A 14,849-nucleotide genomic window follows, 5' to 3' on the forward strand; every position below is an offset into this window, starting at 1 on the left:
CCACCAGGTCCTTGTACATTAACTACATTAGCGTTGTCCTATCTAGTTGGGCTGGTGTGTCCCACCTGGTCCTTGATCATGAACTTGACTAGAGCTGTCCTATCTAGTCCGACTGATGTGTCCGACCAGGTCCATGAACGGAGACTAGAGCTGTCCTATCTAGTCTGACTGGTGTGTCCCACCAAGTCTTTGAACATGAACTACACTAGAGCTGTCCTATCTAGTCTGACTAGTGTGTCCCACCAAGTCCTGTACATGAACTAGACTAGAGCTGTCCTATCTAGTCTGACTGGTGTGTCTCACTAAGTCCTTGAGTATAAACTACACTAGAGCTGTCCTATCTAGTCTGACTGGTGTGTCCCACCAGGTCTTTGTGCTTGAACTACACTAGAGCTGTCCTATCTAGTCTGACTGGTGTGTCCCACCAGGTCCTTGAGCTTGAACTAGACTAGAGCTGTCCTATCTAGTCTGACTGTTGTGTCCCACCAGGTCCTTGAGCATGAACTACACTTGAGCTGTCCTATCTAGTCTGACTGGTGTGGCCCACCATGGTCTTGAGCATGAACTACACTAGAGCTGTCCTATCTAGTCAGACTGGTGTGTCCCACCAGGTCATTGAACATGAATTAGACTAAAGCTGTCCTATCTAGTCTGACTGGTGTGTCTCACTAAGTCCTTGAGTATGAACTACACTAGAGCTGTCCTATCTAGTCGTCCCACCAGGTCATTGAGCTTGAACTAGACTAGAGCTGTCCTATCTCGTCTGACTGTTGTGTCCCACCAGTTCCTTGAGCATGAACTACACTTGAGCTGTCCTATCTAGTCTGACTGGTGTGGCCCACCAGGTCCTTGAGCTTGAACTACACTAGAGCTGTCCTATCTAGTCTGACTGGTGTGGCCCACCATGGTCTTGAGCATGAACTACACTAGAGCTGTCCTATCTAGTCAGACTGGTGTGTCCCACCAAGTCCTTGAGCATGAACTAGACTAGAGCTGTCCCTTATAAGAGTGTGTGGTGAACACCAAACAGTGCTTATGACTTTTAAGCCAAAGACTTGACTCGGCCATGCTTTGTCTTGACTTGAGACTCGAAGACTTGCAAAACACTGACGTTGGCCCACCTCTGCTAAGCGCTAACAAAGCCAGTTCATGTACATTTCTGTTCATCTTCCCCATTGGTCTTGACATGGTGAGTTAATGTGACACTTAATTATTCTACACTGATTGCTGGCACATTTATGAAGAGTAAACCCGCCTGTCCTCCGTCCCGTGTTGACATGAAGCAGAAACAATAATGATAACGTCTTGGCTGCCAAACCTTCTTCTCCAAGAACTGAAACATCCATCCGTGCTGACATTTCCTCCCAACACGCTGACAGATGTCACCACCTAATCTGTGGTGAACGGTGAAACACGGTCGGTTCATTTGTCACTTAGTCCCTTTGGGATTTGTTCCCCTACGTTTAGTCAAGCCTTTTTCTCTGCTGATTGTGAAGCTGTACCATGTTCCATTAAATGCAGTCTGTCATATTGTTCGCTTTGTTCCAGTGGAGTGTGCACAAGCTGGAGAATTCCTGTCTGTTTATTAAGCTTTAGCAGAAGACCGGCCCTGATTACATTCATTGTTTCTCACACTCCAGTCATGAATTCATATTCAAAAAGACCCCCGCTGTATCCTGAAATCCTGGAGAACTTCACTCATCTCAATATATTTGGGATTTAGTGGCTTTATCTCATTCCTCGTCTCGCTACAGTCCGCATTATGGTGCTGACAAAGTTGCAACGTCAGTGAGATGTGGCGCCGTCAATCAACTGAAGCCCTTTGCGGTGTACACACATTTGCAGAAATGCAGCTCTAAAAGTAATAATGAATCAAAATATGAATCGATTGAACTGGGTTGCCTTCAGCGATGATGGAACGCAAGCTGGGTCACTTGTGTGCGAGTGTCAGGTCAACCCGGATGAGCTGGTAATTTATTTCTCAGGGAATACTGTGGTCTTTTGAAGAAGCCTGTGGTTACTTTTTATTGACTTTGGCGGCATTAGTCAGAGGAGGGAGTCATGCAAGGAAAAAAAAAACAAGAATTTGTTCCACTGTACATGATATTTGCTTGCTTTTCTGTCCTGGTACTTCCTGGTTCACGGAGGACCACATAAAATGACAGGACTGCACCTTTTTTTTTAAATTCTGGGGCAGGAGAAACGTTTTTTTTGTGACTCAAACAGCCAAGTGTTTTGTATTGAGTCGTGGACTCCTGTAGAGCAGCTACACACAATAACCAATACAGAAAGCTTTCTAGATCTTCCAGAATCTGCACCTATTCCAGCTGTATTTCCGCGGATTTCATGCTTCCTGTGAAAACTATCTGTTTTAGTTCATTCCACCCACAGCCCACATTCAGGCACGCCCACTCCGGTGCGGTTGGTCACACTCCCGAGTGCTTAGGAGGACTTCCGAGGACTTCCCTTCTCATTTCAATTGTGTGTATTTGTCACGGAATTAAACATTTAAGGATATTTTTATTTCTCCTTAGCTAGGCTTTGGCCTTCCTCTGTTATCGATGCCTCAGCTCACCGAGTCCTTCATTGGACATTGAAATGTACAGTACTGCATTCACACCTCCTCTTCCGTCTCCTGCAGGGATCGACTTCAAAATGAAGACGCTGCTGATAGATGGTATCAAAGTGCGGATCCAGATATGGTACGAGCTCGCAACACTGTCTACGATGCTGTATGTGTTATTGCAAAAGCAGTTCTTTCTATCTAATATCATCGGATATTACAAACCTTGCAAAGGCAACACTATTGTGTACTGTTTTTAAAAATATATATGTTATATGTATTATATATAAATACTGTATGCATACATTATTATACTATATATATATACAGTGGTGTGGAACAGCGTCTGGCCCCTTCCTTTTTGCTGATTTCTAGCCGTTTCTAAAGCTTTGGGACTCCAGCAAACCACAGTGAGAGCCATTATCCACAAATGGCGAAAACACGGAACCTTCCCAAGAGTTGCCCGCCAACCAAAATGACCCCAAGAGCGCGGCGACGACGCATCCAAAAGGTCACAAAAGACCCCACAAGGACATCCAAAGAACTGCAGGCCTCACTCTGCAGGCCAAAAAAAGGCCCGAATGACACAGTCCCAAGACCAAAACCACTGCTGAACAAAAACGACATTAAAGCTCGTCTCAATTTTGCCAGAAACCATCTTGCTGATCCCGAAGACCTTTGGGAAAATACTCAAATGCTCTTTTTGGAAGGTGTGTGTCCCATGACATCTGGCGTAAAAGTAACACTGCATTTCAGAAAAAGGACTTCATACCAACAGTAAAATATGGTGGTGGTGGTATGATGGTCTTGGGGCTGCTTTGCTGCTTGCTGTGATAAATGGGAGCAAGACACTTTTTCACCCCACTCTATATATGTATATGAATTTATTTTTACAATGTGCCCCATCTTGATATTATTGCTGCAAAGAGCCACCGCTTGTGTTTTTGTTGTTTTTCCCAGGGACACTGCAGGCCAGGAACGCTACCAGACCATCACCAAGCAGTATTATAGGCGGGCGCAGGTACAGTAGCATTTTTGATGATATAATATCTCATTCATTCATTCATTCATTTTCTACCGCTTTTTCCTCACGAGGGTCGCGGGGGTGCCAGCCAATCACAGGGCACATATAGACAAACAACCATTCACACTCACATTCATACCTATGGACAATTTGGAGTGGCCAATTAACCTAGCATGTTTTTGGAATGTGGGAGGAAACCGGAGTACCCGGAGAAAACCCACACATGCACAGGGAGAACATGCAAACTCCACACAGAGATGGCAGAGGGTGGAATTGAACCCTGGTCTCCTAGCTGTGAGGTCTACGCGCTAACCACTCGACCGCCGTGCCGCCCGATATAATATGTCTCTATTTAAATGTTTAATTATGGATTGTTAACCTAACTGATGAAACATAAACTAGACTGACTACACTGATGTTGACTCAATTAGCTGCTTTTTTAATTAAGCACAAGGTTAGCATGATAATGAAGATAGATACGTAGATAGTTGATGAGAAGAGGTCCACACGAGGACGTGCCTTTGACTTTTTATTGGTGACCATAAACAAGCCTTGATGCTAATCTCCAGAACAAGGAGTCGCGTGCGCCTGCGGGCTGCAAACAAGGTCCAATCAACTGGAATTGAATTTTCTATTTACTGGAAAGTGATAATGAAATTGGAAGATGGTGTTCCTTTCCACCGCATCCTCCGGCCAGTGATACGCAATTTATTATGCTCCACGCTCAGAGGCATCTCTTTAATTAAACATCTGTAAATCCCTTCCCGTCACTCTGTAGGGAATTTTCCTGGTGTATGACATCACGAGCGAACGCTCCTTCCAGCACATCATGAAATGGGCCAGTGACGTGGACGAGGTGAGTGACAGCACGCTAATAAAAACAATTGCGCATTCATTCATTTGGTCGCGGGGGGGTGCTGGAGCCTATCCCAGCTGTCTTCGCGCAAGAGGCGGGGTACACCCTGGCCAATCACAGGGCACATATAGACAAACAACCATTCACACTCACATTCATACCTATGGACAATTTGGAGTGGCCAATTAACCTAGCATGTTTTTGGAATGTGGGAGGAAACCGGAGTACCCGGAGAAAACCCACGCATGCACGGGGAGAACATGCAAACTCCACACAGAGATGGCCGAGGGTGGAATCGAACTCGGGTCTCAGAGCTATGGGGCCTGCATGCTAACCACTCCGACTCCGACAATTGTGTATATCTAGTCAATTATTACCTCTGCCAAGCATAGCCCTGTGATTTAGTATCTATCTGATATATAATATCATGCTAGGTGTTAGCATGATAATGTTAGCATTTCTAGCATGCTAGCATACTAGCATTTTCACATGTAGACACATATATAAACACATAGCACTATCATGCTAGGTGTTAGCATGCTAACGTTAGCATTGCTAGCATGCTAATGTTAGCATTGCTATTATGCAAATGTTAGCATACTAGCACTTTCATATGTAGACACATATATAAACACAGCACTAGCATGCTAGGTGTTAGCATGCTAACATGCTAATGTTAGCATGCTAACATATCGTACTAGCATGTTTTGCTATTTTCGTGGGTAGACACATATATAAACACTTACCACTATAATGCTAGGTGTGAGCATGCTAAGGTTAGCATATTAGCATTGTTAGCATGCTAACATGAGCATGCTAGCATTTTTTTTTATGTTCATGAATATGAATTTATTGATAGACATTATCTCCCCATTAGAAACAATGGTAACATTTAAATGGTGAACAAAGAATGAATACTATAGTCAAGGACAAAGGGGAGGAGGGAATAAGTGCAGCTTCTTCCTACTCCTTTTTGGACATGTTGAAGGATAAAAAGCATAAAGATGTGATTGAATGTAATGAATATGTTATGACCTCCAGTACGCTCCAGACAAGGTCCAGAAGATCCTGGTGGGCAACAAGTCAGACGAGGTGCACAAGAGGCAGGTGGCCACGGAGCAAGGAGTCAAGGTGAGGTCTTTGCCGTCTTTCGTTTGCTTCCAAAAGTCCATCAAGCCTCATCCGTGTTTCTCTCCCGCAGCTGGCCAGAGCTTATGGAATGGACTTTTTTGAGACAAGTGCCTTCACCAACCAGAACATCACAGAGGTCAGGCTCTCACAATGACCACACTTCCATGGAAAAATGTTCTCTTCCTCTTTTTTTTTTCTTTTTAGACTTTTACTCGCCTGGCAGAGCAGGTCCTGGCGGCCAATAAGAAGGACCTGGATCTTCTGAGGATGTCTATGAATGATGAACTCAACCTGGCGGCTTTGGAGGAAGAGGAGGGACTTTGCGACCGCGTGTCCGCGGACCAGGCCAAAGGCTGCTGGTGTTAAACACGAGACGACTCGTCCGTCATCACACGCGCTTTTGAGGACGGAAAGGACAAAACGTGGAGCGGTGAATCAACAACCATGGGACCGATTGTCCCTTCCTCGTCCATCACGCAGTCGGGGTATTGTATACGCTGAAGACAGCTTTCTTACTTAGCAGTGGCAACTTTAGGGGGCGTCTACAAATTATTCACCAATGGATTTTCACATTTCATCTTTTTTTTTTCCCTCCCACCAGAAAAAAATCAACATTATGCATCCTTCATCTTCCTTTTTCAGTGACTAAATGCTTTAAGCTTCCTTGGTGTAATTTTAGAAACACACCACAGAGGGTGCTGTTTCTCCATTTGTTGCCATATTCGAGCGGTTTCACTTCTAATTGACTTTCTTTGTAGCATAACACTGTACAGTATATACAGTATATTTCATATAATAGTATGACATCAACTGTGAAGGTCTTTTTTTCCAAAAAAAAACAATGAAAAATGTATTAACAGCATAGAAAGACGTCCATATTCCATCATTCCTGCAGACAAGTGAGCATTTTTCACAGGATATTTCTTTCATTGCAACTTCAGTGAAGTTAATAATCAACTGGCAGTCATTTTAATTCTATTATTCAACCAGAGATGCCTCTTGGAGATAGAACCACCATCCACTTTGTCTGCATCCTTTTCCTATTGCTCAAATGCTAACTTTTGAATGGTGTCAGAGTCATCATGCAAATGTGTTGTTTTTTTTTTTTTTTTTTTTTTAAAAAGGACATATTTCTTCCTTCTTTAATTGTATTTGTGGAAATATATTACATTCAACTAGCAGAATGCAGCATATTATTCTTGAAGAGACGTTGTCACATGTTTGGAGTAAATACTTGCAGATTTAAGACTCGCTTCAAAGGTGTTTCTTTGTTTTTAAAGAGGGTTTGTGCTCATTTTGTCCTGTTTTATTATAGGACGTGTGTTCTATAAGTGTCATTTTCAGTAGAAGGGAAGTAACTCGGGTAAAATACCGTAACTAAGGCGCATTTAAAGAAAATGGTATCTCCTACACCATATTTAAATTATATTATATTGGATGTGTATTGTGACCAAAAGGATAACTTTTGATGGGGGAAAAAGAGGTTCAAACATTCAAAAAAATGTAACAAATAAAATACCTAAGAAATAGGACATTAATTTTCCAGTGTATAGTTTAAAAAATTTAATTTAAAAAATGACAAAAAAACTTAAAAAAAATGAAGAAAACAAGTTTATTGTCAGATGCAAAGTCAAATAAAAAAATTATATAATAAAACTAAAAAAATCTAACTTAGTTAATATTAAACTTGCAATTCACAGCTAAATATAAGAAGTGATACTGTATTTAAAATAATACACAGTATGCGCCTATTTCGGTAAAAAAAATGTAATTAAAAAATGACAAAAAACTAAAAAAAAAAAAAGAAAACAAGTTTATTGTCAGATGCAAAGTCAAAGTATATATATATATTTATTTATATATATATTTATATATTATATATATATATATATTTTTTACAATTTGCAATTGTTAAAACACAAAAATAAGGGGGAAAATCAAGCTCAATTTAAAAATAGTAAAAGTGTAAATAAAAGGGGAAACATACAGTTGATTTTCAAAAAGAAATACATACTTTCATATAAAGTAAGATGTAAAAGGTTTAGAGTAAGGCGTAGTGTAAAATGAAAACATACATACTATAATAAAACTAAAAAAATCTAACTTAGTTAATATTAAACTTGCAATTCACAGCTAAATATAAGAAGTGATACTGTATTTAAAATAATACACAGTATGCGCCTATTTCGGTTCGAGACAAATACATGTAGCTTCCTAGCTTGACCGCTAGATAGCAGAAAAAACACACAAGTACCATTGGGGAACTTCCTCATCACAACAAGTCTTTCAAAGTGGATCCATTTTAGCCAAATGAATGGCCAAAGTGTTGTTAGTGTGACTAGTTGACAAGGACCGTGTTCTCCGTGGTCTCCGTGGTCTCCGTGGTCTCCGTGTTCTTCCGTGTTCAGAAAGCTACACCGTTTTTGTTCATCACCTCGTTTGAGTTGTTAATGCTGTCAACTCATTAAAGCGCTCGGTGTGACATTAGCATAGCGATGAATATGCATGTGGCACTGATATGACAGCTCCGCTATCTAGCACCGAGCCTGAGTGACACACACACACACACACACACACACATCACCCACGCGTGTCCACACAGCGGCGTGGAAGGTAACCGAGCACATTTAGTGTGCTATTTAATGCTACTTGATACACGCTGCAGCTTATTGCACGTGCACGAAAAGATGCCCCCCTCCTCAATCCATTCAATTCCTTTGACAGCTAACATGACAAGCTTCCGGATTGGCTCAGTCACGTGGGTAGCGGATAGTTCAAAGTGGGTTATCATCCGGAAGAAGGCCCGTCACGTGATACATCCTTCTTCATTTTCAATCTGTTTTATTTACAGCACACCAAAATATGGAGAGTAATTATTCATTTATTTTCTGCTTTCATTATTTCATGAAATGTTTATTTCACAAAACAAACCATACAAATTATGTATTTGGCTAATAATTATTTTATGTAGTTTTCTGATTGGTTTATTACACCTAATATACTGAGTATAATAATATAATTATTTGTATATTTTTTGCGTTTCGTTTGTAGCATCAAAAATATCGAGTGTAACTATTTATTTATCAATTTAATACATAATTATTACGTAATTATGTATTAAATGAATAAATAAATAAATGTTGTGTTTTGCTTTATTTATTTATAACTATTTATTCATCCATTTAATGCATAATTATTACATAATTATGTATTAAATAAATAAATAAATGTTGTGTTTTGCTTTATTTATTACACCAAAAATGTTTGGTTGAATTTATTTATAACACAAAAATATTGGTGTTATTTATTTATATACTAAGTATTATATATATGTATTATGAAGTTATATATTTTTTAATGTATTATTTATTTGTTCTGATTTCAAAAATATTTTCATTATTAATTATTTATTTATTCATTATTATTTTCTGCTTTATTTACTTAACCGGTCTCGTGAAATTATTTATTTATGTATTTATGTATTGGAAAAATATGTAAGAAAAATACAGGCATCAAAATTAAGTAGGTTTAACTAAACAAGCTTACATTAATATTATATTATTTAATATTCCATTTTATAGTACGTCATAATGAACAGTGAAGGAGAGCATGTATAAATATTGACATATACACCGTACATATACATAAAACACCCCCAAAAGTATCATCATCAGAATCCCCGATATAAGAAATATTCCTCATATTCATACAAGAAAAACAGGAATGTCATTTTCATATGCAAATGTAATTAGTGTCCACATCTTGTATTTCCCAGGAGACGATGACGCCATGCTATCATACGCCCCCCCCCCCCCCCCCCCCATTTCTAATCCCCAAATACCTGATTCACAGCTTTAATGAAGTGTTGCCCCCCCCCTGCCAGAATATCCACGTTGGGTCTGAGTGATGTGTGTAGACCTGGTCCAGTGTCCGACAACCAGGACTACAAAGATGGCTGTCATGCTTCTTTGTTTATGTGCGACTTCACCACAAAAGTCATGTAAATCCTCGTTTTTGGCGAGAGCTGCCAATTGCAGAAACAGCCCCCCCCCCATCCCCACCATCATGGACACACAAATCCCATTCATTGTTCCCGCAGCTGTGTCGGATCTCAATAGACGTGTGTGTAGGTGTGTCCTGAATGTTGTGTAGTGTTCGAGTACATTTCCCAGCCTGATTGTGTCAGACAAGACTATCCGCTGATGAGCGGCCTTTATGAGAATCAGGACGGCCGACAAAATAAAAGCTTGTGTGTTTGTCAGTTTGGACACATAAAAAAAAAGGATGGTTCCACACAATCTGCTTCTGGTGGTGAATCACCGCATCAGCAACTTGTCTTGGAGATCAAGCTCTAATCTCGCCGCCTATGCCTCAATCGCATTAGAGTGGATGAGCGTGAGAGTGTTGCTTCCATCTTTCACTCGGATGTGGAATGTACTGTGATGGAGGTGTGTGGGGGGGCGGCTGTCATACAGGTGTGGCAGGGGAGTGGCCATGTTGAAGGCACATTCTCCAACCAAATGCTGACGCTTCTCCACATGTGAAAACATCTACCACCACGTTCCGCTGGGTCCTACTTTGGTCCCACTTTGGTCCACATGAAGTACACCACCACGAAGAGCCCTAGTATCGTATAATGTGAAACCTTGGTTAGCATTCGCCTTGGTTAGCATTCGCCTCGGTTAGCATTCACCTCAGTTAGCATTTGTCTCAGCATTCGCCTCGGTTAGCATTCACCTCGGTTAGCATTCGCCTCGGTTAGCATTTTCCTCGGTTAGCATTCGCCTCAGTATATGTCCCACTTTGGTCCCACTTTGGTCCACATGAAGTACACCACCAACAAAGAGGCCTAGTATCGTATACTGTGAAACCTTGGTTAGCATTTGCCTTGGTTAGCATTCACCTCAGTTAGCATTCGCCTCAGTTAGCATTTGTCTCAGCATTCGCCTCGGTTAGCATTCGCTTCGGTTAGCATTCGCCTCGGTTAGCATTCGCCTCGGTTAGCATTTGCCTCGGTTAGCATTCGCCTCAGTATACGTCCCACTTTGGTCCCACTTTGGTCCACATGAAGTACACCACCAACAAAGAGCCCTAGTATCGTATACTGTGAAACCTTGGTTAGCATTCGCCTTGGTTAGCATTCACCTCGGTTAGCATTCGCCTCAGTTAGCATTTGTCTCAGCATTTGCCTTGGTTAGCATTTGCCTCGGTTAGCATTCGCCTCGGTTAGCATTTGCCTCGGTTAGCATTTGTGGAGTGGCCATGTTGAAGGCACATTCTCCAACCAAATGCTGACGCTTCTCCACATCTGTTGCATTCTACTGTCTCATTTTCCAAATTCAGACCCCCCCCCCCCACACACACACCACCACTAAATCATGTCAAAGCGTATCGGTACCTGACCCAACCCCCTCCCCAGGCCAGCTCCCTCTCCCATGTGTACTTATATATGTGCACGTATATATCTATGAGCGTACTGGAATGGGGCCCTTTTTCCTCTCTGCAGGGTGCCGTGATGTCATGATGTCATCCTCCCACCACTGCTGTGCTTTCACACCAGAGTGAGTCACATGGCTCCAGCTCTCGTCTCATGTGTGCATGCAGTACTTTGGATTCCGTACATGCCTCTACCTTTTCCCCAAACACGCCTGGAAGTGAGTTTTTCCACTCCACAAATATTTTGACAGTCACCTCGGATCATTCCACGTGAGTGTAGTCTTAAAAGGAAGCTCTCAAGCTCTGCAACCATTCTGTGCGGTGGACAGTGATCAATTATTTTATTTTATTTTATTTTTAATTAGCCTATTATTATTATTACTATCATCATTATTCTTCTTCTGATTATTACTACTACTAGTTGTAGTAGTAGGCTAGTATTAGCCTGCTTATTGGCTTGCTTATTAGCCTGCTTTTGCCGTATTATATGAAATTTGTCAGATATTTTTTTGTAAAAAAAATCAATATATTTTTTTTAAATCAATAAGAAAAAATCTAAACATTTAAATTATAATAGGCCTAATGATGCCACTGTCTCTAATCCATATGGGACTTTCTGCTTTATTGACGTGCTAGCATTAGCATATTTCATCCTATGTTTCAGTGTTTCCCACAGGACTGCACTCTGTTTGGGTGATGATGTCATCTCAAATGACATCATCTCTAATTTGCATAATTGGCAGCACAAAATATGAAAAGCAAAACAAAGATGTTCAGAAATGAGGGCAGCAAGCCGAATAACATTTTTTTAAATAAAATTAATCCGTTTTCAAGTGTATTAATCAGGATTAATCACCATTTGCAACCATGATACCACATGTCTGAAAACACAAATTTTAGCGTTAATTACGCTGTTTAGTTGGTTTGACATAATTTATTAAATAAATTATTTACCATCATCAACGCGCTATTTTTTACTTTTTTTGCTATTTTTAGCGCATCCAATAAGAGCAGAAAAATTCACATATAGATGTCTAGCGTCTTTAAAAAAAGGAATCTAGAGGTTGCTAAGTTGGCAACACTAATCCCTCCTGCTACATCTTCTTCCAATATACCGAGGACCAATAAAAATGAACCACGGGATGTCCCTGCTCTTAGGTGACCACAATTTGTTCTTATTTCAAAATAATTTATTTTTCATATCTAATAGAAACAGAAATACTCTGTTCCAGGGTAAAAATACGTTTCTCACAGTAAAATCTAAAAACACAAATATGATGACACTTTTTTTTTTGCTATTGATAAAACAAACATTGGTCTCATTGTTGGGATACAAACAAAGCAAAACAAGTGGTGTTACTTTAGACTGAGTTGTGAAATACGTAGTATGGATTCATTCCTAATCTACGCCCTGCCCTCCGTGTCCTTTCTCTGCTGTATGAGGCAGACGGCATAGGCTCATCTCATACTTTCAAGTTGTGTGCCACTTCAGGCATATGTTCCCGAAGACCCTTGGATGAATTTCTAAATTGGTTCCGCAGTAGTAAGATGTATAGTAACAAGTACATACAGTACATAAACATTGCTAAGAAAGCTGTTTTTATGTAAGCATGCATTGTCGGACTGCTAATTCCCTGCAGCCAAACTGAATAGATAATTTGATTTGTATCAAATTCTTTCATACTCCGGCTTCATGACTTGCCTGGAGGGATGCACATAGGATCAAATGTACACATGCTATCTAATGCTATCTAATGTGTCATCTATTCCGCTAAGGTTTAATAGTCTTGTTGTGATTGCAAACAAAAATATTTGCAGGCTGTCTGGATTAGTTTCAGATCATGGGACTTCTGGGGCATTGGAGGGTGAAGTCGCATGTTGGTGCCAGAATGCGACCCCTCCCTATTTCCTACAGCAGGTGGATGGTATTAGCTTGTGTATCAGTGTGAAAACATCTACCACCACATTCCGCTGGGTCCCACTTTGGTCCCACTTTGGTCCCACTTTGGTCCCACTTTGGTCCACATGAAGTACACCACCACAAAGAGCCCTAGTATCGTATACTGTGAAACCGTGGTTAGCGTTCGCCTTGGTTAGCATTCGCCTCGGTTAGCATTCGCCTCAGTTAGCATTTGTCTCAGCATTTGCCTTGGTTAGCATTTGCCTTGGTTAGCATTAACCTCGGTTAGCATTCACCTCGGTTAGCATTTGCCTCGGTTAGCATTCACCTCGGTTAGCATTCACCTTGGTTAGCATTTGCCTCAGTTAGCATTTGCCTTGGTTAGCATTCGCCTCGGTTAGCATTTGCCTTGATTAGTATGTTTTTCAGTTAACGCAAAACATTTTAGCTAAATATTTGCTTGGTTTATGTTAAAGCCCTAAAAATGTGAGAAACCGGTGACAATAATAATAATAATAATAATAATGATAATAATAATAATAATAATAATAATAATAATAATAATAATAATAATAATAATAATAATAATAATAATAATAATAATAATAACCATTGCAGTTTGTACGGCTAGCACTCACGATATAATATCTTAAAATGATCATCATAACCAAATCACAAATCATCACTTTGATGCTTTTTTGGAGGTGGTCTGTGTTGTTGCTGCATCGCTCCTGGTCACTGGTGTGAGTGAATAACAGGAAGAAAAGCTCCGGGGAGAATTCATTTGGTGACACCTATTTGGTTTGCACCCAACAACAAGGTGAAAAAGTGTCATCCTATTACTGGTTGATGGGTTTTATTTCCTAGAACTGCTTTTCCTCGCCTATGTCAGCTAATCTGCAAACTGATTGAATATCCTCACAATGACAATACAACACAATTGTAATTACACAAACTCCTAATGAGACACACTTGTCTCCACTCCACACATAAACAACAAGCGCATCAAATTCAAGCACCCCCCCCCCCCCCTTCAAGTCCGCTTTACGCTTCTCGAAAAGAGCCGGCGCATGTGAAAACAACTTGTCGCCTTTCTTCATGTCAATCTCCATTAGTGTTGGAGTGCCGCTTGAGTGGAGTCTTGTGAATGGCTGCTATTCTTTTGGTAACCCCCCCGCTTTCAGGGGCAACACAGACAGGAATTCCACTGCTCTGCCTCTCCGGGTTACTGCGGTGGTGTAATCTAGAGGTGGTGTGTGACATCTTCATAAACTTGTTTCTCAGACAGCCATCACCATCACGTTAGAAAACCTCCGCTTTAATAAAGAGACGGCCAAGGAAAAATACAATAATTCAACCCACCAAGTCTGACTTTTAAAGGGGAACTATTATGCTTTTTCCATTTTTCCGACCTATAACTTGAGTTGGAATGTTGGATTCTCGGGTTAACCGATGCTAAAGTTTCAGGAAATGACTTTGATTGCATTTTGAACGGAAGTTTGGGATGGCTCAAAACGCTCGGTTTCAAAAGGCGTGGTAAATCTGGCACTTTGTGATGTCACAGAGGGGCAGCCTTCCTTATATGGGCGTGGCTGCCTACAAGGAGAGGAGATGCTGGTAGCCGTTTCTTGACATAATTAGCGGCCACTTTCGGTTTCTGACGCTGTAGACGCTAAAATGAGTGGGCCACATCAGGCCCGCGGGCTGCAGTTTGTGCACCGATTTGTTCTATGAAACAATACACCCAGCATTGTATTATACAGAACATTGGACACATGTGACAAAGTAATATGACTCAATGATACAAGAACGGGCGGCACGGCGGTCGAGTGGTTAGCGCGCAGACCTCACAGCTAGGAGACCAGGGTTCAATTCCGCCCTTCACCCTCGGCCAATTCTGTGTGGAGTTTGCATGTTCTCCCCATGCATGCGTGGGTTT

At 41.0% G+C, this 14,849-nt stretch overlaps 1 protein-coding gene across 3 annotated transcripts in view; it reads left to right on the forward strand.

Moving 5' to 3' along the window:
• rab15 (RAB15, member RAS oncogene family) overlaps positions 1 to 7,133 on the forward strand; it is an 11,565-nt gene extending 4,432 nt beyond the window's left edge. For 2 of the 3 annotated variants that reach the window (XM_058069233.1, XM_058069224.1), the window contains 6 exons: positions 2,642 to 2,702; positions 3,524 to 3,584; positions 4,366 to 4,443; positions 5,485 to 5,574; positions 5,645 to 5,710; positions 5,779 to 7,132. In XM_058069233.1, the coding sequence (XP_057925216.1) occupies positions 2,642 to 2,702; positions 3,524 to 3,584; positions 4,366 to 4,443; positions 5,485 to 5,574; positions 5,645 to 5,710; positions 5,779 to 5,940 (518 nt within the window). In that variant the 3' untranslated portion in view covers positions 5,941 to 7,132. Of the gene's footprint in view, positions 1 to 2,641; positions 2,703 to 3,523; positions 3,585 to 4,365; positions 4,444 to 5,484; positions 5,575 to 5,644; positions 5,711 to 5,778 lie in introns of all 3 variants that reach the window. The other variant, XM_058069241.1, reaches the window with a different exon arrangement.
• The last annotated feature ends 7,716 nt before the right edge of the window (positions 7,134 to 14,849 follow it).

This window comes from Doryrhamphus excisus, chromosome 1 (assembly GCF_030265055.1).
Source record: "Doryrhamphus excisus isolate RoL2022-K1 chromosome 1, RoL_Dexc_1.0, whole genome shotgun sequence".
Classification (NCBI taxonomy): domain Eukaryota; kingdom Metazoa; phylum Chordata; class Actinopteri; order Syngnathiformes; family Syngnathidae; genus Doryrhamphus; species Doryrhamphus excisus.